Source organism: Pseudochaenichthys georgianus, chromosome 24 (genome assembly GCF_902827115.2).
Source record: "Pseudochaenichthys georgianus chromosome 24, fPseGeo1.2, whole genome shotgun sequence".
Lineage (NCBI taxonomy): Eukaryota > Metazoa > Chordata > Actinopteri > Perciformes > Channichthyidae > Pseudochaenichthys > Pseudochaenichthys georgianus.
The window spans coordinates 20242406-20264275 of record NC_047526.1 but is presented as its reverse complement, the minus strand read 5'-3'; the positions used below and the strand labels follow the sequence as shown (position 1 = coordinate 20264275).

At 39.6% G+C, this 21870-nt stretch overlaps 1 protein-coding gene across 2 annotated transcripts in view; it reads right to left on the bottom strand.

Annotated features, from left to right (window-relative positions):
* Positions 1-5245: 5245 nt before the first annotated feature.
* The window catches only part of LOC117440049 (3',5'-cyclic-AMP phosphodiesterase 7B-like), a 28243-nt gene continuing 11618 nt past the window's right edge, over positions 5246-21870 (bottom strand). The window contains exons 1-12 of one of the 2 annotated variants that reach the window (XM_034076264.2): positions 17878-18593; positions 14316-14405; positions 13886-14049; positions 13733-13796; positions 13478-13573; positions 12372-12472; positions 11089-11220; positions 10906-10997; positions 9880-10024; positions 9679-9775; positions 8639-8719; positions 5246-8558 (exon numbers count right to left, since the gene is read on the bottom strand). In XM_034076264.2, coding sequence (XP_033932155.1) covers positions 8347-8558; positions 8639-8719; positions 9679-9775; positions 9880-10024; positions 10906-10997; positions 11089-11220; positions 12372-12472; positions 13478-13573; positions 13733-13796; positions 13886-14049; positions 14316-14405; positions 17878-18199 — 1596 coding nt within the window. In that variant the 5' untranslated portion in view covers positions 18200-18593 and the 3' untranslated portion in view covers positions 5246-8346. Of the gene's footprint in view, positions 8559-8638; positions 8720-9678; positions 9776-9879; positions 10025-10905; positions 10998-11088; positions 11221-12371; positions 12473-13477; positions 13574-13732; positions 13797-13885; positions 14050-14315; positions 14406-17877; positions 18594-21870 lie in introns of those variants that run through there. The other variant, XM_034076265.2, reaches the window with a different exon arrangement.

Below are 21870 nucleotides of genomic sequence, written 5' to 3'. Positions count from 1 at the left end.
TGGAATTCAATGGTGACCTTTTGAATATGCAAATGTTAGGGTCAGCCCTGTGGCCAATTGGTCTGTAAGTTTGAACACTTTTGAAGTTAATTTTGCTCTATTTTGGGTAATTAAGGAGTCTATAGGATCATCAAAAGACTACATAACATTCTCATGTTTAAGCAGTCTGCCCTGGTTGCAATCTACGTTCAGTGAAGAAATATCCCTTTACACTAGTTAGTTTAATTAGCTTCTGCTGTAGTTTAGACTATAACCTGTAGTTTAGTCCTATCCATGATGCAGAAACACAACATTTTTCAATATCTGAAAACAAAATGCTATAGAGTAAATTGTAAACAAAAAGGTTACCTTACGGCTCTCTTGTCAATTGCACTGCTGAGGAACCTGCCATCTAAGTTTTTCAAACATACGTAATCACACCGGAGTTGTGTACATGTTATGACAACAAACTTTTAAATCTTGAATCTCTTGGGGGGACAATTTCTGCATTTAAATATAGTTTTTCTTTAAAAGTACCATGAACAACCCTACAGTTAACACATACATGTCCTAAATCTAACATTAAAACTCTGGCACGCATGGTTTAATCCCACACCAAACGCCTTGTTTCTAGCAGCAACAATAATAATAAGCCCATGCAATTGTGTATTTTATCGCAGTATGATTTTCCCAATGTTGCCGAGCCAACGGAACAGGCTGAACAGGTTGGACTGTACTTGTAATAACAAGAGGAGACGTGACTTACAGGAAGCTGCTGATATAAGAGGGCCTGAAGAGGAATTGCACAGACCAGAGGCGATTCGGCTTTATGTATACAGTAAGAAAAAAACATGCTGATAAAATACTAAAAGGTCCCCATTAGAATGATTTTTAGGGCCACCAGCAGCACTGAAGCATCAATAACTCTGGGAAACAAAACTATAAAAAGCTTATACCTGAAGTATTTACAATTGAGTTCCAAGTAAAAAATATCAGGTAATATTGTGTACCTCACATGCATTTTTATAATAAAAACTTGTGGGGACCACACCAATTTTAAACATGATTGAGTGCAACTCAGCCTTGGAACATAGTTAAATAACATCTTGTAGGGAGATTTCATAAGTATGAAGAATGACTAAAATACCTTAAAATGATGCCATCTTATTGTATTATTCAGTGGCATCATGGGACTTGTAGGATCCAGCATTTATGGAGCTGGACCCAAAACAGGGATTCAAAATCTGAATAAATGCTTTGATTTGAGACTCCATTGAAGTGCAACTTCATTTATTTAATGATTTAATTACAGAATTGTTGTATATAAAGTAGATAGAGTTGTTGTACCGCAAAGGTCAATAGCAGGGTATAGATTCAAATAACATAAACATCAGGAACTGACCAGAAACCATACACAACCCACTCGTGTTTTTGTTGACACATTGCAAACACACTTGTGAGTGTGTGATAATGAGCGATACAGTCAAAGAACATCTAACCAGACCCTCGGTGCAATCAGTACGCAGACACTCGCATGACAATCTGTTACTGATAATACTGTCAAATTGTCAGATAACACTGAGGACCCCCATGTACATCATGTACTTTTCGTATGCTAAAAGCTCTCTTGTCTGCCCACATGTTCCTACCATACACTGTACATGGTTCCTACACATATTTGCAGTATGCAAACTCCTGCAAGCAGCCAGAAAATGTGTATGCATAAACACGCATTAGCTCCTGCGAGAAGGCAACATCACCACAAAGTAAAAACACAAATGACTGCGCTGAGATGTACAGTCCATTATTGTCACACACACAAACACACACACACACACACACACACACACACACACACACACACACACACACACACACACACACACACACACACACACACACACACACACACACACACACACACACACACACACACACACACACACACACACACACACACACACACACACACACACACACACAAATGGAGCAGGTGAAATGTGGCAGGTGTGCTTCAGTACATAAGGGTTGTGTATCACTTAGTCAGAGTAACAGCAGAAGTATAGGGTTAAGAAAGTAAGATAAGATTTTAAGTACCCACACATGCACACGTGCGCACACACACACACACGTCTCATTAGCTACCCGTCTACTATCCTTCGGTGAAAAGATGATGTCCAGAGTTAAAACAGGTTTTGCAACTGGATAATGATCATGTATTTGTTTGCAGAGAATGTGTGAATGAGTGGGTGTTGCATGTCATTACTGCATGACAAATTAACCCTTTATTTCCCCTAAGTTTATGTTTTAGTCATTCCACAACACAAAGAGCTGCTTGGAAACCACCTGCTGAGCAGAGACACTGAAATGAAGCGAGGTAGTGCAGTGTGAAACAGATTACTGTATGTAAACTGTATAAAAAAGGGACTTTTAATCATTACAAAAAAAACAATTTAGTTGCGATTTATAAAGAAAAACATAGATGGAATTTTTAAAATAATTGTTTGTTGTTACCGTCTGATGATAATCATTCTCACGATATTAGAGCGTGCCTTCATTTTTTATTTTGTCACAATTATTTCTTAATTTTTTTTATAATAAGTAGCTTTAGCTTTAATAGATGTACACCTACATGTTCCACTGTTTCATTGGCACTATAGTTGTGCATCTTTTTATATATGTTTCTCTCTATTTGATACATCCGTGATTTAAGTGACACACAGAACTAATTCATCTGTCATAATAAACATCAGATCATAGGCTTTACAGTTCTCATCATTGAGCTTGAGACAGTTTCTCCCTGCTAGGATGTATGCACACTGGTCATATCAAATACTCAATGTTAAGCCCTTTTTTTAATCCTCGACAATAGTTTGAAAGTAAAGCTTTGAAGATATTACAATGACATGAAGTACTTCCTGGGTCAGTTAGGAAGTCCATGCAGATTCAGAAAGCTATTACTTTAAACATGTCATCATTGATAAAGGGCACGCATTCAGATGGGGCAGCGCAGCTTCTTTAATATGTAAAAAAAAAAAATGTTAGGTAATCCTTGAACATCTTTTGCACAGACTTTCTAAGCGATAGAGCCAACAACGATGAACAAGGGGCACCTCTGTTCGGCACAGGATTAGGCTACTTTTAGGTTCAGTGTTCTTTTTGCTGTGCGGTCACAACAGGGCAAACGAGAGGGGCACCTTGGTTTCTGACTTTGGCGTGCCCCACTCCCCCCAAGTCACAGCAGGCGCTGTGGAGGGCTACAGTAGTTCCTCTTTTTCTGAAATAGACAGAAGAATAGCGAGTACATTTGGTGGTCTTTATTGTGACATGTTGTACTTTATGTAGTTGGTAATAGTGTGGGGAAAAGAGAAGGAGAGTGAGAGATGTATCACACGCTGTCCTTCTTTTTGCTAAAGGTCAGGGTTTTGGACAGAATAACAGACACATGCTAAAAAGTGTTACAGGACTATTGGAAATGACCTGCATTGAACTGAATTAATACTTATTTAGAGAAAGAAAGCATACACAGCCGATATAGCAGGGACTAACAATGGGAGATTAACCCTTTCGGTGCAGAGCACAGTAGCCAGACAGAAAGAATGAGGCAGACAAAGCACACATACACCACAAGTTTCATTTTTCACTTTCTACACATACCTTTGCTCTTCATCTCAGAGCAGTGGAGGGTTTTTTTAGAGTTCACTTGACATTTTGGGAGGGTGTATCCCATGTTGTACAGTAAAAGCATCCGTTTCAATTGTACCTTGGTTATTAAATTCTTGAGAACAAAAATAAAAAGCTCTTTCCTTTTTTCATTTAGGGCGTGTAACTAATTCACCAGCACTTACAATGGTAAGACTTGCTAGAAGTGAATACATCTGCTCTTTCCTTGTTGTTCTGAGTTTGAATCTTGCACTTATTGTAAGTCGCTTTGGATAAAAGTATCAGACAAATGTTATGTAATTATAAGCTACCGGCGAAAAATGTCACGTAAGGTGCCTTTTACTGGTTTGCTTTGGAAGGTAGATGGTTATCGATATGATGGGAGTGGTTGGCTTAGTGTCATTTAAGGGGCATCAGAGGGGCTTTGTTTGCAGTGTCAATATTTACAGTGACACATGCTTGAGGACTGCTGAATGAATGAGGGGAATTGTGTGTGTGTGTGTGTGTGTGTGTGTGTGTGTGTGTGTGTGTGTGTGTGTGTGTGTGTGTGTGTAGGTGTGTGTGTGTGTGTGTGTGTGTGTGTGTGTGTGTGTGTGTGTGTGTGTGTGTGTGTGTGTGTGTGTGTGTGTGTGTGTGTGTGTGTGTGTGTGTGTGTGAGACATAGAAACACAGAGACAGAATCATAAACATAAATGGATGTAAGATGTAATGCTCTGATGAACAGATTTAAATCTTCAAAACTGAACTTTTATGATGCGTCTGTCTGTATTCTCATTTACCTCAAGTCATACTAAGAAAGTCTCAGGGGTGAATGAAGTTGAGTTGTAGCATTTAAATAAGGCCCATGGCACTCGAAAAGATAAAGTTTAGCAAAATGTAACTGTTGAGTGTAATATAATTGAATAGGTGACCAACCATAAGTACTGTCATCATCTACGAGCCTCATTTGCATTGCAAATCAGATATATGCAAATGAGGAGGGAAACACAGCACCTCTCTTCTCACTACACTATCTTTGTGCTTTCCCTCCTTTCAGCTCTTTATTTACACTATAGCTTTACTCTCCTCTTTTAAATCATAAATCTACATTAATCCTCGACGTTCATTTCCACTCGTCTAAAATATTTGTTTTAATGTACCTCCTGTGTTTTAAAATATGAGCACGCTCCCTGCAATATTCCAGTTTCACGAATCAACAGTGCGACTCATTTAGCTTCATGTTGTTTGTCCTGCAAACTAAAACTAAGAGCAACTTTAAGATGTTAGATTTTAGCCCGTCTTTCAACAACTGTTTACACATGAGCTCATGGCCCCTAGCTAAGCTTACATCAAATGACTCGTCATGTTGATTCACAGGTCAACTACTGTATTTATACTGTAAACAAGGCAGCAGGGAGAGTCACCCATGATGCCCCCCCCCCTACACGGAGCTTCTCATTCATAGACACTGTTGCTCTCTAGTGGTCAAACATGTGTTCTTTGAAATCAAGCTCTTGCATTTATCTAAATTCAGTCAATTTCCACCCAACACTACACATAGGATATCCAACACGTTGAATGTTGATTGAAAAATATTTATTTGATAAGTTCACAGTGCTCAGAGGTGAGGTGTCAGAACTGGATTGTACAGTTGAAGTGTCAGATGGTAAGCATGTCCATAAACTCACCAATACCAGTATCAAATGTGGACATCATTGGCTTCATTTGAAATTCTATGAGAATTTTTTAACAATATGAACAACAATATATACTTAACCTTAAGACATCAATCTAAAATGTAGCTGGTAATACGAAAGCTTTCTGCTGCTATAAGAAGCTATCTGTGCTTAGACACATGCTAAATGTGATAATAATGGAAAGACAAACATCTTCATCTCAAAGACAACTGAAGAAAACACATCAACTTTGTTTGGACATACATTTATAAACTGCCAGTCAAGAATGAGCTTTTACCTTGAAAAGCGAACATTGACAAAATGTGCCTACAGTATCCAGAGAAAATGGAAATGTTACAACTCCACAACGACTGGATCACGACGACCAGGTGAAACAGTTAAAAGCTCCAGATCCATCACTAAATGGACATTGTAAAACAAATTAACAAAATACAGAAACAAATATACATCTATATTTCTCATTGACTCAAACAAACGTGGGCCAAAAACAAAAAGAATACTTTATAATTACTTCTGTGTAATTTGGCACTGGGATGAACGTCTTTCAAACCATGAGGCAACCGACTACCATACCTAAAATATGTGTGAAGATTGACATTATAGTATTGGACAACACAGTTAAAACTGAGGTGGAACTGCACCACAGAATGAAGCGTTTGAGCACAGTGGTTACTTTTGAACATGCATTAAGACTGGGTAAGATAAGGGAGAACATACCCCCACTATATAATGCGTAACAAATATTTATAGTTTACAGATATATTGGGATTTCTGGTTAAAAAGAAATGTCCGCCATTTTTGTCGATTACAAGGTACTGTATATAACAAATGCCTTTTAGCCATTACAGTAAATTCTCAGATTTTAGGAGACAATATTTTTTTAACAAGATGATAAATATAGTGAATATGGTAGGATAATCACTACAGCATACACAACTGTATTAACACATATAGTATACACTTGTTATTGTGAAACCAGTAGGCCTCTGTTTTAATGACCCTGCATCAGTGCCGGTTGTGAGAGGTATTGAACGCCACACGAGGCCCTAGTCTTAACTTCAGTTTGTTTACACTTAGAAATAACAACATATTGATGTTTTAGGTTTCACACACAGAGATGATTCATGGTTAATAACGGCTGGTACATGAGTCCTGTGAGATAATGACCACAGTGTGCACTACAGTGGTGCTTACATTAGGAGTGTCAGCTTAACCAGTTACAGTGAAGACATACATGCTTTACCAGAGCTATAGGAAGTATTGAATATGGTCACTTTATTACAACTCACCAGTGACTTAACCTTATTGCACTGAAACTCATTCAAAACACTGAGTTCATTGATATTATATACTGTATATATATTTTACACTTTTATTCAAGATAAGTATATATATATATGTGGGATATCAGTGTGTGTTATACAGTGTTTGCTGGGTTGTTTGAATCATAAAGCTCAACTACAGCTTCTGTTAGCATCGTGTAACAGTACACAGCCTCGGCCCTGACAGAACGTGACAACATCAACGATAGATCAAAGTGGTCAAAATAACACTTTATACATTTGACCAAACAGTTTATACAAACTCTTTATAGGCTTTGTTTAACATATCATTTATATCAGCTTCATACGGGTGATAATAACATAGATGTAAAAGTACAATTTTGACCATGAATTAAATATATCTTATATTATTTATTATATAAAGAATGATGGTATCGTATCGTATGAAAATATTAGACATGGAGGTATTTGCAATCACAAATAGACCCAAGTATGAATGTGGCAGATCATGATGTGCACACAGTGACTGTAGCAAATGTAAGAAGAAGGAATTATAAAAGCCTTGGAGAGGGACAGCAGTGAGGGCATCTCTCAGAACAGTGAATTGGCGACTTGCAAATGCTCACTGGGGAAACACCCAATCTGACCCTGAGACTGTTCCAGATCAAACAGTAAGCAGGCTGGAGTAGTGTTTGGACATGTGAGTTAAGTTACAGTACGCTGGTATGGCTGAAGAAAAACACGCAGACACTGTAAAAACCAGTAAAGGTTAAAACATCATTAAAACATAAGATTAACAGACATTTGCTGTTAAGGCTGTGTTGTATATGAGCTGGTAAAGTGAGCATATCCCATAAATAAATGCACCAAACGAGTTGTTGCAAAGGTCACACAAGTGCAACGAGTTAAATGTACATTACTTAGATTTTGGCATGTGAAGTGCTGAGGTTGAACATTAAAGTATGTACATATTATACCGTGTCTACACAAACACTTTAAAAACATGGCTTCGGTTTGTATTTTCAACATTGGCGAGTTCAGAAACATCCAGCTGACACTTGACATCAGCGTTCAAGCCACTTTGTGTCAGTCAGTAGTTGTACGAGTCAGTAAGTTACACGGTTAATAGAGAAATGTTGTAAAGTTTATAGTACCTTGACATACCAACTTTAAAAACGCACTTCAGTGAAAAGTAGAAGTGACACTTGTATGAAAGAGCATCTAATAGAAGTGCAAGCTGTACAAAAAGAGAAAAAAGTGAAAAGAGTTTAATAGAGTTTGTGTTGTTTAAAAAGCAAGGCGGAAATATTCTTCTTTTTCTTCTTCCATTCATTTCATCACCTTTTCCAGCACAGTCCAGCTGACTCGTTTAATGTCTTCGTTGTTCAAGCAGCATTGTGCAAATTCATTTATACCGTGTTCTGCCATCAAAAATAAACGCTCCAATTCACAGGGGATAAGAACGAGGCATGTCTTTTTCAAATTGGCAAATATTTGCTAAGATTATCCATCCATCTGAAAGTTCAATCTTTCTGCGCCTTATTTTTCCCCTCTCAGTGCTACAGTCCTCTCCTCCAGCAGAGGGAGCCATTCCGTATGAATGGAGGCCAGACTCCCACTCCCTGCAGCCTATGAACAACAGGCTGTGGGAGAAAGACTGCTGAAGGACAAACAAGGAGGTTGATACACACTCCTCTCCTTCGTTTACGAAGGAAGATCAAACACCTCAATAGATAGGAGGGAAATTAAGAGATGCCTTCCACCTCTCCTCCTCCTCCTCCTCCTTCCCCTTCAGGCTCTTCTGCTTGTGAGTCTGAAGGAGTGTTTGCGTATCGCAGGCGGCTCCAGCGCGCCTTGTTCTTGTGCATGTGACCCGTCATGGTGTGGCTGAGAGAGCTGGGCTCAGTGAAGCGGTGCCACTCGTCAAACAGAGGCTCCACGATGTAGGAGATGAACCCTGAGAGAAACAGGACAAAGGTGAGTCAATAAGGTAAGATATTTGATGAAAACACAGTTCTTGGTGCTCCTGGTACTCACCTATCTGAACGGCTGGCACAGAGTCAGCCTGCTGGTTACACAGAGGACTGATCTCCATGTCAAACTTCCTCTCCAGGTCTCCTGTCGGGTAAATTCAGAAAACACTCTCCAGATGAGTAAAAGAGAAGCCATAACAAACATGATGCTGATGCAGCCTATCATAACATATTCAGGGTGGTACCTTTACTGATAAATACCAAAAGAGTAATATAAGTATATTTTAAAACTGCTTAAGCGTCAACATTTGCCTTTATCATTTTCAGTATGGATGCACCAATGTAATTTCACCGACCGATTACCATTCCCGCTTTTTTAAAAGTCTGTCGTGCCGATTTTCTTACTAAATAGTTAATACTATAAGTGACACCATACAAAAACAAATGAAAAGCCAATTGTATGTTCATAATAAAACATTGACTTAAATAACTTACATTCTCTCCAAAACTGCTTCAAGGACCTTCTTGTTGTCAAACCTTTTGTTTAAGGTTGACCTCCAGGACTTGATACAAATTGCGAGTTTTATGTCTTCTTTCACTCGCAATGAAAATGTCAACATGTTGTGTATGCGACGTCAAACTATCTTATTAACGTGTAACTTCACCGGCAACCAAACGTACAAACCACGGCTGATCAGCTTACAATCAGCCGGTCTCGAGGGGTGGCCGGGCGCGCGATGCTCCACAAATGGCTTTTTTACCAAAATGAATGTGAACAAAGACCATTTCTGAGAGGATCTGCTTCCAAGTCCTATTTTCGACTTGGAAGCTTCAAGTGCTCCGATATATCCTACTTAGTGCTAGATAATACAACGGTGCATGAAAACCAAACAAACATAATGTCAGAAGGCTATTTAAGTCTAATATTCACCAATGTATTTGGGAAAAGTGGTCTTTATAGGAGTAGTTGCTAAACAAATATGTGAAAATGAGGCTATAAATCATTTCCACTGTGTGCAAACACTACTAGTAGTGAAAATGCTAGTCCCACTTAAAAGATAAAGTAGTTTCTCTTTTTGTCTTCTTTAAACACACTTCACTCACCCTGCCTGTAGAATTCCTCACACACCCTCTCGCTCCACTGTCTGCTCAGCTCCCAAACCCGACACGGATTACAGACGTCAGCGCACTTCAGAGCGATCTGCAGCAGAGACAGAGATTATACCAACTGTGCAGCTACGCTAGCTTTACTGCAGAACTTTAATAACACCGTATTGTACCGTCAGAGCAGTGTGAGGGACGTACCTGCAGGATAAAGTGTCTGTGTGAAGCCAGCTGAAGGTCCAGGTCCTGGTTGTCCAGATGTTCTCTGAAGGTGGACAGGAACTCGTTCTGCCGGCTGATGTCTGTGGCGAGGATGAGAGAGCCCAGCTGCTGCTCGATGTCCTGCCTGCAGAGGAGAGGGGAGCCCCACTGAGACCAGACATCAAAGCCACTGATACCTGATCTAATGTATTCTAAACCTACACAAACAGATGTGTTTTTTGGGAGATGCTGTCTATTTCTTTAGTAAGTTATCATAGGCTGCCCTTTCTACATACTTTTAAAAATAAAAGTCCTTAATGAATAGCTGTGATGGTGTTCTAGTACAGACCCTGACCTGTTACCTAACGCCGGGGGTCGATGGATGAAAAGAGATTGTGATGCCACATGCATCATGATTACTTAAACAAATCAAACAAGCTGATGTGTGTAGTTGTGTGTGTTAAAACTCTAAGCCGGTGCTATGTTCCCTGATAAGTTACAAAGAACTCTAGAGCAGGAACACCAAAGTTATGTTTGCAGTAGGCATGTCTTTACAGAACAGTTTGAAGGTTTGAGACTCAATCACTAAGTTGACATTTGATTTATAATTCAATGTTTGGACAATGCAAACCTTTATTTTCTCGCATTAAAACAGGTATTTCTGCACATTTGAGATCAAGATAAGGTTATGTTTATAGTATTGGTACAATTTCAGCATATTAAATTACATTTCATTTAAATGATGGTTTTATTCCAAGCGACTTAAAATAAGCGCAGTCAACTATTTGTAAGATATAAACTCAAAAAAGCAGAAATCCTGCAAGTACAGTATATTAGTTTCCAATAAGACAAAGCATTTTAAGTGCTATGTAGGGAAGTTATAATTATTATAATACATTGTTGTCATGGTTTGTATACTACAGAAGACCTGGATACACAACAGTGCTGAAGTCAAATTCTTCAATACGAGTAGTGAATCCTAATAAAGGATCTGTTCATGTTGTGTGTTTGTGTCAAAGTTCTTACGAGATGTCAGCCGGCATGTGGGACAGCAGTCCGGACTCTCGCAGCATGCCCACGGTGGATCTCCAGTGGTGACTCTCCAGCACAGATGTGTTCTGTGGAGACACACTCAGTTACAGGCCGAACACCACAACTAACACACAGTTTAGCCCGAGTACTGACACACGTGAGCCCAGCTGGGTTTACCTGGTAGAGGGAGGCCAGATGGTGTCGGGTCTTGATGAGGAACGGCTGGTTGACTCCGGGATGGTCCACGTCGTGAGCGGCTGCTGCCATCAGAGCCAGGAACACGTCCAGAGGACTCAGCTGCTCCGCCAGCTGCAACACACCAAGGTTCAAACGTCATGTTGTTCCTAATGTAGGAGGGACTCTTGATAATAACAATAAAACCTTACTTTTAAATTACTTTTTATACAATGTTGCACAAGATAGACAGATCATGACATGAAAGACATTCGAATCAAGTCAGCGGGTGAAATATATTAGCATACCCCAACCCTCCCTTATATTGTAAAGCGACTTTGAATCAGAGAAAAGCGCTATAGAAATCAAATGTATTATTTTTATTATTATTATTATTATTATGTGTACATGCGTGATTTCAAGGAGTTAAAAATAAGTTTGCAATACAATCAATAACATTTTAAAATCCAAAAGTGAACAACTGCTAACCAACTCAAAAAGCAAAGCAAGACAGATATAAGACGCACTTCATAAAACAATTGAAATAAAATATATATATATATATATATATACAGATAATAAAGAAACACATTCAAATATGAAGATGCCCTGAAGAGCTTATAATTGTTTAAATACCAAATAAAAAAGTATATTTGATTCTGACATTGAATCATTTTTACATTAAGGTGAAAATACAAAACAAATATTGGTTTTTGATATTGATGATAGACATATATTTATGTCACAGGTTGAGGATAAATGCTTAATAGTATGTAAAAGGACAAAGTGGCGTATTGATCAGACAAGCAGCATCTTCTATTTAGAGTGTGTATGCTGTTATCTAGATAAACACTGGTGTGTTGTGATGTTGTATTTATGTACCGTAAGTGCTTTTAACAAAATCGGTGCATCACAAAGTGCTTTACAGAGCAACAGATGACACAAAAGCAATTACTGTATGGAGGGATAGATACTCTTAATCCAGTCAGAGGGCTTCAGGGGTCTCTGCAGGCGGAGGATGGATGTGTGCTCGGCTCTAAGTGAGCGGGAGTTCTCCCTCGGGAGGGACGGCTAATAGAATATGTCAAGAAGGAGCTCAGGCCCATTGAAGCCTTACAGTGTTTGTGTGTGTGTGTGTGTGTGTGTGTGTGTGTGTGTGTGTGTGTGTGTGTGTGTGTGTGTGTGTGTGTGTGTGTGTGTGTGTGTGCGCGCGTGCGTGCGTGCGTGCATGCATGCATGCATGCATACGTGCGAGAGAAAGAGAGGTGAGTGTGATTCTCGATTACCTTTGGCTCCTTCAGGTAGCAGTACATGGCTTGGGTGACATCAGCTGCATGGACAGCATTGTGATAGGGATTCTGGGAGTGGTAGTCCTCTTGCACCATGCCTGGAGATTAAGATTAAACCCTATTTACATTTTGACTGTGATTGTCTGAGCAGAGTCATTGTAGTATATGAATGTGTGTATACAGTATGTTGTATTGAGCGGTGTTTAGTAAACATGAGTATCTGGGCCTCCGGTGTCCTCTCGTGGACTCTACTTCAACACGTACACTGAAGTGTATTCCAATGATGACCCAGAGGCATTCATTGAATGATGTAAGGTTATGTAATATCTGAGACTGTAAAAAGAGATTGTATTGGATGTGTTGAGGCCTTTCTTGCAAGTTAACGCCCAAAATCATATGCTCCTGCCCCAGGCTTCTTCTTGAGATGTCCATAAGTTATGAAATTACACAACATTATATGTGTGATGAGCATTATCCAATCTACACACAAATAATTAAGCTTGAATCCACATGTTAACCATTATAAAATGATCAGCTCTCAATTCATAACATTGTGTTGCTATGGGGAAATAATTGAATTAATTTTCAAATCAGTACAAAGAGGTTTTAATTTAAGGATCTACTCTAGTCCTCTGTGCAAACATGTATAAAGGTGGAGTAAAGTTACTTAAACAAAAATGTAAATGATGTCCGTTACAAAAATAAAAAGATCACTGTAAAACTGGTATTTTTCATTTATATTATAATGCTTGACATTACTTTGATTTGGTGTGGAGTATTGTCTATTGATAACAATATCTAGGCTTTTTAAAGAAAACACATTTAAAAAAAAAAGATTTTAGTATTTGTGAATGTTGAAAAGATAAGAATCTAGATTGTGTGGTTAAACCACACAAAACAAAAGGACGTATAAGGACATACAAATACTCACTTAGTTTCCATAACAAAAAAGGTTTTTGTCTCCAGCTGTTCTTATAACAATATGGTAGGCTCTTGTGCAACTTAAAGTCAAACTATAATTGTCCACTTTTAAATCTATTTTTATTGGAAGCATGTCGGGACAGAGGGTGGATGTGTGATGCGGACACTGGCTTGCCACTTACCGAGAAACCTGTGCAGTTTGACCATGTCCAGCTGGAAGTGGTGAATGAGACCGTAGACATTGAAGAGATGGCACATCAGAGTCACCAGGCTGTTGCCTACAGCGCACAAATTCAATATATATTTAGAGCATTGAATCTAAAATCAAACTGTAACAAATCAAAAACAATGCTATCATAAAGTTAAACTGGTGAAGGAATATGGCGGGTGAGGTAAAACATCTGTTTAACTTGGAATAGTAGGAAAATCCTTCTTACCATTTGTAAGACGATCGAAGAGGAAAATGTCAAAGTTCCATGTGCCGACTTTTGACAGCATGTGCTGAAAAGAGAACGTTTTCAGAACTGATTTGTGATTTAAACTTGATATATTCACATATCTACAATAGTTTGCTGTAAGTGTGTTCTTACTGCGGCTTGTCCCAGGTAGTTTTTGTCCAGTAGGTGCAGGGACCCCGGGGTGTTGGGCATCGCCCCCCTGAGCAGCCTGGAGGCGTGGCAGTACCTCTGAAAGCTCAGCTGACGCTTCACCTTCCTCCTGGTGCCGGACTCTACCCCCCCCTGCTGTGCACTGGCTGAAAATACAAATACATTAACAGTCCGTGCAGAGTACCTGACAAGGAAGTGCATCACTGACACAAAAGCATCTTTATAAACAGTTTTAAGATTTCATAGATTGTTTGTAATATATATTGTAAACTCTTTAAGTTTAGCTAATGGGCTGTTATTCCAAAGATGTGGATAGTATGTTCAGTATCATTTTAACAGTTTAAAGCATTTTTGAATGGAATAAAATGATGAATCACAATTATTTTGAATTTTTTTAAATCGTGACACGTACTTTTGAGGATTCTCAGGTCAATCAGCGGGTAGGAGCCTCGTCTCTCAACCAGCAACACACCAGCATGACCAGTGTTCACTCTGCCATCAGCTGCACGCAGACACAAAGAAAGACAGAAGCAATTATAAATACATATATATATATATATATATATATATCAATGTCAAGTTGTGTTCTCTTTTGACAAACATGCTCAGATAAAACCTACGAATCAAAACTTCCCAGGAGGATATCGAGAGAGGAGGTGAGTGAAGTAGATCTGAAGAAACGGAGGAGCTGCGTCACCAGGACATCATGCATCTGGTCCAACTTTGCCCGAGGAGATGGGATGTCACGCCACTGGGCAGCTGTTCTGGTGTCGCTTTGATTCTGTTCCTGCACTTGTTTGTAGCCTTTATTTAACCAGGTGAAAGGCCCTTGAGATCAAAAGATCTCTTTTTCAAGGGTGAACTGCAATTAATGATGTTCTTACCGTACCATCACACTGATGCCGATTGGTCGAGTCATTCATTATAAAGCATGGCTGAGGGCTCCGTGTGTGTTGTGACTAAGGAGCAGCGCTCTTCATTTCGGCTAGAAACAACTAAGGTTTTCTATATGAGTTTGAATGTAAAACAAGAAAAGGGCTGGGCGTTTTCATATTATATCAATATTGTTTTACATGACTAGATATAGTCTGACATTTTGGATACTGTGGAAGCTCATAAGTGGGTTTTCCTTGTTTTAGAGACTGGATTAAATTAAAGGGATGACATGTTCTGCACATAACGGTGTGTTCCCACTTAGTGATTGAATATAACAAATGATTATGTATTAAAATGTCATTGTGTTCATATTTTGTAAACCAATAGTCAACCCTAAAAAATAATTGCAAAATTGACAGAGGAGTTTTTAATAATAAATATTAAGATGTTTTTCCTACATATTTCTTAGCCTAAAAAAAAAATTTGAAGTAACATTTTTGACAAATTAAAGTGCATTTTCTTCCTTAATGGATATAAAGCGTTTTTTATCTATACATATTTTTCCCGCAGAAAAGTACCCTTCTTTTTATTCTCATCCTTTTTGTGAGCACATATTAAACAGGAGAGGCCACACCGCAGCACAGAGTCCTTCAACACTGAATACGTCCTCTATTTAGAATGGACAACTCACACAGCCAAGAGTCCAAGAACAAGACAGAACTGAGGTCCAAAGCGCACACAGTACCTTTTCACTTGAATAAACTGAAAACTATGGGAACACTGAATAATTTACAGATCAGATGTGAGGAACTGGAGCGTATTTTGTCCCAGGAGTTACCCGCCAACATCACCTCTGTGACTTACAGCATCTAAACCACCTGTTAATGGGGCTGGGGTCACCGTGGTAACTCCCTCGGGTTGCCAGATCTTGAATTGTGAGTTGCCAGAGTTGCCAGAGTGGAGGAAAGTGTGTTTTGGTTGTGTGTGTGCTGCCCAGGATAGGCAGCTATGCATAAAACATACAGTGGAGAAGTGGCATCATTCCTTATTTATTATGCTTTGTAAAGTTCGACATACAAATATAAACAGCTTCTGGGAAGTGGCTCAGCCTGGTGAAGTGAGGCAGAAGAGTTTGACCACCTGTGGGTGGAGGCACAGCGAGGGAAATACATAACATGGAAACCCCCCCCACCCCAAAAAAAAGACAACCCTCTGGCTCTCCGCCTTCACTCGTGCTCATTTTCATCAGTCCTCTCCTCCCGTCTCCAGATGCTTCTCGCTCTCTTTCTAACCCCTCAGTCTTCCCATCATCCTTCATTTCTTCCTGGTTAACAACAACACCCGCTCTCCCTCTCTCTTCATTACCTTCCTCTCCCTTTAACGCTGTGTGGTAAATAGGTCATTGTCTCCGCGCGGCGCAGAACTGGGTCATTTACGATGAATCGGTAGCAACGGGTGTTTGTAGACGGCGATTGCACGTGTCCCATCGTGTGGTCGTGAAGAAACACCAAGTGCACTTACGCATATTCGCAAAGGAGGTTCTATCTGAGATTGCACACATGGTGCACGGAATCTGTCTAGTAGGGCCATTCCAATGATATCCTGTTATAGGATAATTGTAATATAATTCAATTTAAAATAAACAGATTCTGGTCACATCACAGGGCTGAAAGGAGTGACATTTGTGTATTTTTACTTTAAAATTAATGTACGATTTGCCGATGAGCAATACAAGTTGCCGGTTAATTATCTAACAATTGACTAGCTCTATTTTAACAGTTTACTTTTTTATTGTCACATCTGAACGCAAAACGCAGAAAAGTTTTAATAAATGCAGAACTTTACAGGAAATGGGCCTTCATATATATATATATATATATATTATTTTTTTTCAGTATGTAAACCTATTTTATCCAGAGAGCTCCTCTTCATTAGTGATATATGTTTTAATGTAAAAAAAGGCAGATATTTAATACATTTTTTTTTAAATGTGTGGAAGATGGAATAAGCCGTTTTCCCTGTAGGCCTGGGGCACGATGTGAAACTCTTAAACTGTGTACTTTTTCTACCTAAACGTTTCTATAAATACTGCTCTTTTTCAGCCCTTTAGACCCTTGGAAATGTCATGATGACTCACTATCACCGCTGACGGGTTATCTCATCGTATTTTGACACGTTTTATGCAGTGAAATCAAACAGCGTGCAGATAGCCGCTCTGTAAGGAGTCACAGTACGGATGAGGTCATCACAATGCTGAGGGAAAGTCACCGAAAAGCGTACACTTGTCTGTTTTCCACCTTATGAGTCAATGCTCGCGCGCAGGTAATTCCCCACAGTATGAATCATCACTAAAGCGTGTCAAGATTTATAAGTAGATTATTCCTTCGCTGTTATCTGATTACTGATTAAAGTGTTATTGCAAGTCTTGTTAATATGCTAAAATCAAAGTCATCTTTAAAATGTAAATCATATCTTTACATTGTCAAATATAAGATGAACCTATTTGCTGTCATTACTGTTGATTTTAAACATTGGTTTAAAGTAAAATAATCCCTTCTCTCTGGAACTCATCACAGCATTACTTTGCGTCACCAGTGTTGTATTCCAGACAGACGGACTCGGCTTGATTGATGGCGTCACATCAGTTTCATCAGAACAGCTCGGCAGATGGTAGCACACTGTCATTAGAGCACAAATCCCTCACTCCACTGTCTACTCTGACCGGCGTCTCAAAAGCTCTTAACTTCGCCTCGACCCACATCACTTACAAACACACAAAATACAAACGCATCAAAAATGAAAACGTGACAAAGATTCAATAGTCAAACAAACAAATGCAAGCAAAAACAAGGCCGGAAAACCCTTATTCAAAGAGTGACCTACCAGTAAACGAGCACTGTTTTGTAAAGATAAATTATACAAATCATTGAAAATCCTGTAGGAATGTGCCCAAAGAATTCCGATGAGAAGCCACACTCTGTTTTCATTACAGTTAGCATTCCAAATGAGAACGTACATTAGACATTAAGTATTCATGAGATACCAACTCCCTGTAGATCTACTGTACTTGTAACATGTATTGTGTGCAAGACATTTACCTTCCAGATGAGCGCTCCCGCCTTCTACGCCTTGTTTCACCTCCTCTAACTCCTCTTTCTCTGATTCCACCCAAGTGCTCGTCTGGCTCTTCTCTGGCCCCCGGGGGCCCCCCCTGCGAGCCCTCCAGACGGCCCTGAGCTGCCGTATGAGAGCCGGCAGCTCCAGGGCCAGCGAGAGGCCCCCACAGGTGATAGGAGGTGTCCTTAGAGACCCCCAGACTGGCGGGCTGGGAGCCTCATCCGGACAGACCCCCACATCGGCCCCGAGACCGGAGTCCCGCATCCGGAGATCGGGACCCCAGAGCCCCTCCAGGACTGGCATCCTCGCACCCAAAGACAACAGATGAATGACAGCGAGGTGCAAGGAAGGGAAAGATCAAAGTAAAAAAGGGGGAGACAAAGAAGGACAGTGAGAAACAGAAGGAGAGAAGAAGAAAGAAGACAGGGGGAGAAGCTCACCGTCCATAGGTGAGGAAGAGGAGAGACAGAGAGATAGTAACAAGTCAGAATGTAGGACAGAAGAAGAAAGACTGCTCAGTAGCAGGAAAGACAGAGTGACAGAGGAATTAGAAGTGAATGGAAGCAGAGTGATAGAAAGACTCGGAGGGTGAGGAAGCAGGAGAAACAATGTAAAGAGGATCCGTCTCTTTCCCTCTCACTGACGGTCTGCTCCCTCCTTCTGCCGCATTCCCTCTCCTCTCTACGGTCTTACTCGCGCCGGTGTTGTTGTGGAGTCAGAAGCCCCTCCTCTCCTCTCTCACTCATATGTTGCTACACCGACAGCAGACCAATAGGATGTGTGCGAGCGACGGAGGGGCTTGGCTCCACGGTCAGGTGATGTCAGTGAGAGTCATTTCATCCTCACACAAAACCTTTGTTGTCTAATATTAAAAGCTAGAGTGGGTAATGTATGAAACACACCTTTTATCTTTTGATTTGTTTCAATACGACCAGTGTCTTTATTGGATTGACAGCGATGAAAGAGGGATTACACAAATTGTCCCAGGCCGGATTCAAACCCGGATCCACTGCATGGGAACCAATGGTAAAAGAGTCTTTATATCCGGACAATAATTCATCAATCAAATGCTTTGAGGGGGAAAAAAAGACAAAAATCCAGTTGATGAGGTCGGGGCAGGACTCTATCCTATCACTTCCTTTTGTCGAAATTAAATAAGATAACATAAGAAGTACTTTATTGATCCCAATGTGGGACATGTTTGTGTTGCAGCAGCATACAAAGACATGACATTGTACAATACAAATGTAAAGACTAGAAATAAACAAGAAAGTAGAAAATATACATGTTGAATTACAAAATGTACAGTAACCAATATAAAGCAAGTTATTATTCATACATAAGTATGTGAGGCATGGAATATTAAGTATTAAATTGAATATAAATAAAAAAGTAAAATATGTAGCAGAGAGTTTATATTTATATGTTTACATTATCTATGATTATTGTGGGGGCTTTGGAAAGAGACCTAAATGGAGGGGCTGTCAGAGTGGCCAACTTGATGACATTCCTGTTAGATTAAGGCCCAATCCCAAACCACTCCCTCGACCCTACCCCTCCGTGACGGAGTGAACTCCGTCTGTAGCCACACTCGCAGCTCAACGAGGCTCCCTCCTGTCAGATGGAGGGAGTAAACACAGCAGCAAGCTTTAGGACGGCCTCCCCTCTCTCCGGCAGAAACAGGAAATGCCGTAACTGTATGTAACAACGGTTTCAAATCAGCATCTCTTAGACAAAAAATGTAAATTATTAACTCAAATAAAACTCCAAACATCTTTCATTGTGTTACTTTTTTGTAAAGCTCTTTTAGTTTTAAACCTGATGTTTATAAGCTTCTTAGTTTTTGCAACTTTATAATAAAAATGCACACATTTACCTTTTTCTAGACTAAACACAGGTATGATCCTAAGTTAAAACGTATGAGGTTATCATGAGGTTGTTAACATCGCAGTTTATCAGTGGATGTTTGCTGGAACTACTTGTTAACAGCGTGTTTCCTGACGGACACACACAGCGTTGAGACCGGTCAGGTAGAGACCGGTCTCAAGTCAGCACCGATGCAGACTCGCTGTTTGAGGGCTTGATAGCCCACTCCCCCTCCACACTCGTTGGTTTGGAACAGCACTTAATATGGCAGACCCTCCGCGTGAACGCGCAAACGGAAGGGTAGGGTGTAGAGGGCGGTTTGGGAATGGGCCTAAGTGACCAATGGAGAGAGTGCTGCTTTTGTGATGCTTTCCGGGTTCATAGACTTTTTCACCAATGATTTTCAATGACTTTTCCATGACCTTCACCTCATTTTCCATGACCAAAAAAAAATGACCACTGAAAATGGTTTATTTTAACATGGAACAGGAAAATCAGGTCTGCATATGAAACATGTTGTGCCTATCTAAAACAAATCAAATAGTAGGCTTACTAGATTCTACTCGCTGAAGCAACTGTAGTCAGGGAGGCAAACTCATCAGGTATGAAAAAGGTGACAAGGATCCGAGCCCCTGACCCCACCACCCCACGGAATATCGGCTTTAAAATGAGGAATAAGAGGATTTTAGCAGTCAGAACAACTAAAGCAGCAGGTAATAAACAGAAACGCCAAATAGTCACATCTAATATAAATATATAAAAGCATTTATTTTAATTGTGGAGCAGTCAGTTTATCATTCTGGCTGTTGAGCATTTTGAAAATGTATTTTCATGCCTCTGTGCAAGGCTTAGTCTTTCTATCTGTATAGCCACTGGTGTAAAGTAACTAAGTTTATAAGCTCAACAAGTACTATACGTGGGTACAATTTAGAGATACTTGTACTTTATTTAAGTATTTCAATGTGTTGCTACTGTGTACTTCTACTCTCTACAGTTCAGAGGTACATGGTGTACTTCTACTCACTACAGTTCAGAGGTACATGGTGTACTTCTACTCCTCTACAGTTCAGAGGTACATGGTGTACTTCTACTGCACTACAGTTCAGAGGTACATGGTGTACTTCTACTGCACTACAGTTCAGAGGTACATGGTGTACTTCTACTGCACTACAGTTTAGAGGTACATGGTGTACTTCTACTCCTCTACAGTTCAGAGGTACATGGTGTACTTCTACTGCACTACATGTATGTATACCTTCAGTTACTTCACAGATCTGGATGAATGATGTGAAATCTAATCAAGTGTTAAATCAGACTTTAGTTCCACCTGGAGTAAATCCACAAGCTCCCTGCAGTATACAAAGTCATTCAAACTAGCTGCACCTTCACCAGCTTTGAGAACACTTTCATGATCAATCATTATAAAACATATCATATATATTATTCTGAAATGGACCAATCTGCACAATGAATACTTTTACTGTCGCTACTTTCACTATATTTTGATGAGAATACTTTTCTACTTTCACTTGAGGAACATTTTGAATGCAGGACTTTTACTCTAACAGAGTATTACTACACTCTGGTACTTCTACTTTTACTCAAGTACAATATCTGAGTACTATACTTGTATTAAGTACAAGATCTGAGTACTTCTACTTTTACTCTAGTACAATATCTATACTTATACCACCTGTTTATAGCCTATGAAAAAAACTATTAGAAAACGAAGGCTAAAGCTAACGTTAGCAGATAGTGACAATGTATGCTAGCTAGCTCAACGATTCCTTAAAGGGATAGTGGAAATTGAACCCCAAATAGTTTCGTTTTAACTTATATACAAGCATAATTACGTACCAAAACAATCACACCTGATTAAAAATATATAATAATTGCCTTACGCATGTTAGAAGCACTTTATTGCAGCTTCCCCGAACTTTTTTAGAAACGAAATTATCGATTCAGCCAAACCGGAAGTGAGGAAAACTCAGGAAGACGAAACGATAACAAACAATGGCGTAAATGCAGAATGAACGTGGAAGGGCAAATATACCAGACAAAGAAGAAGGATTGTACGAGGTATCCAGTGATGATAGCGAGTAAGAAAC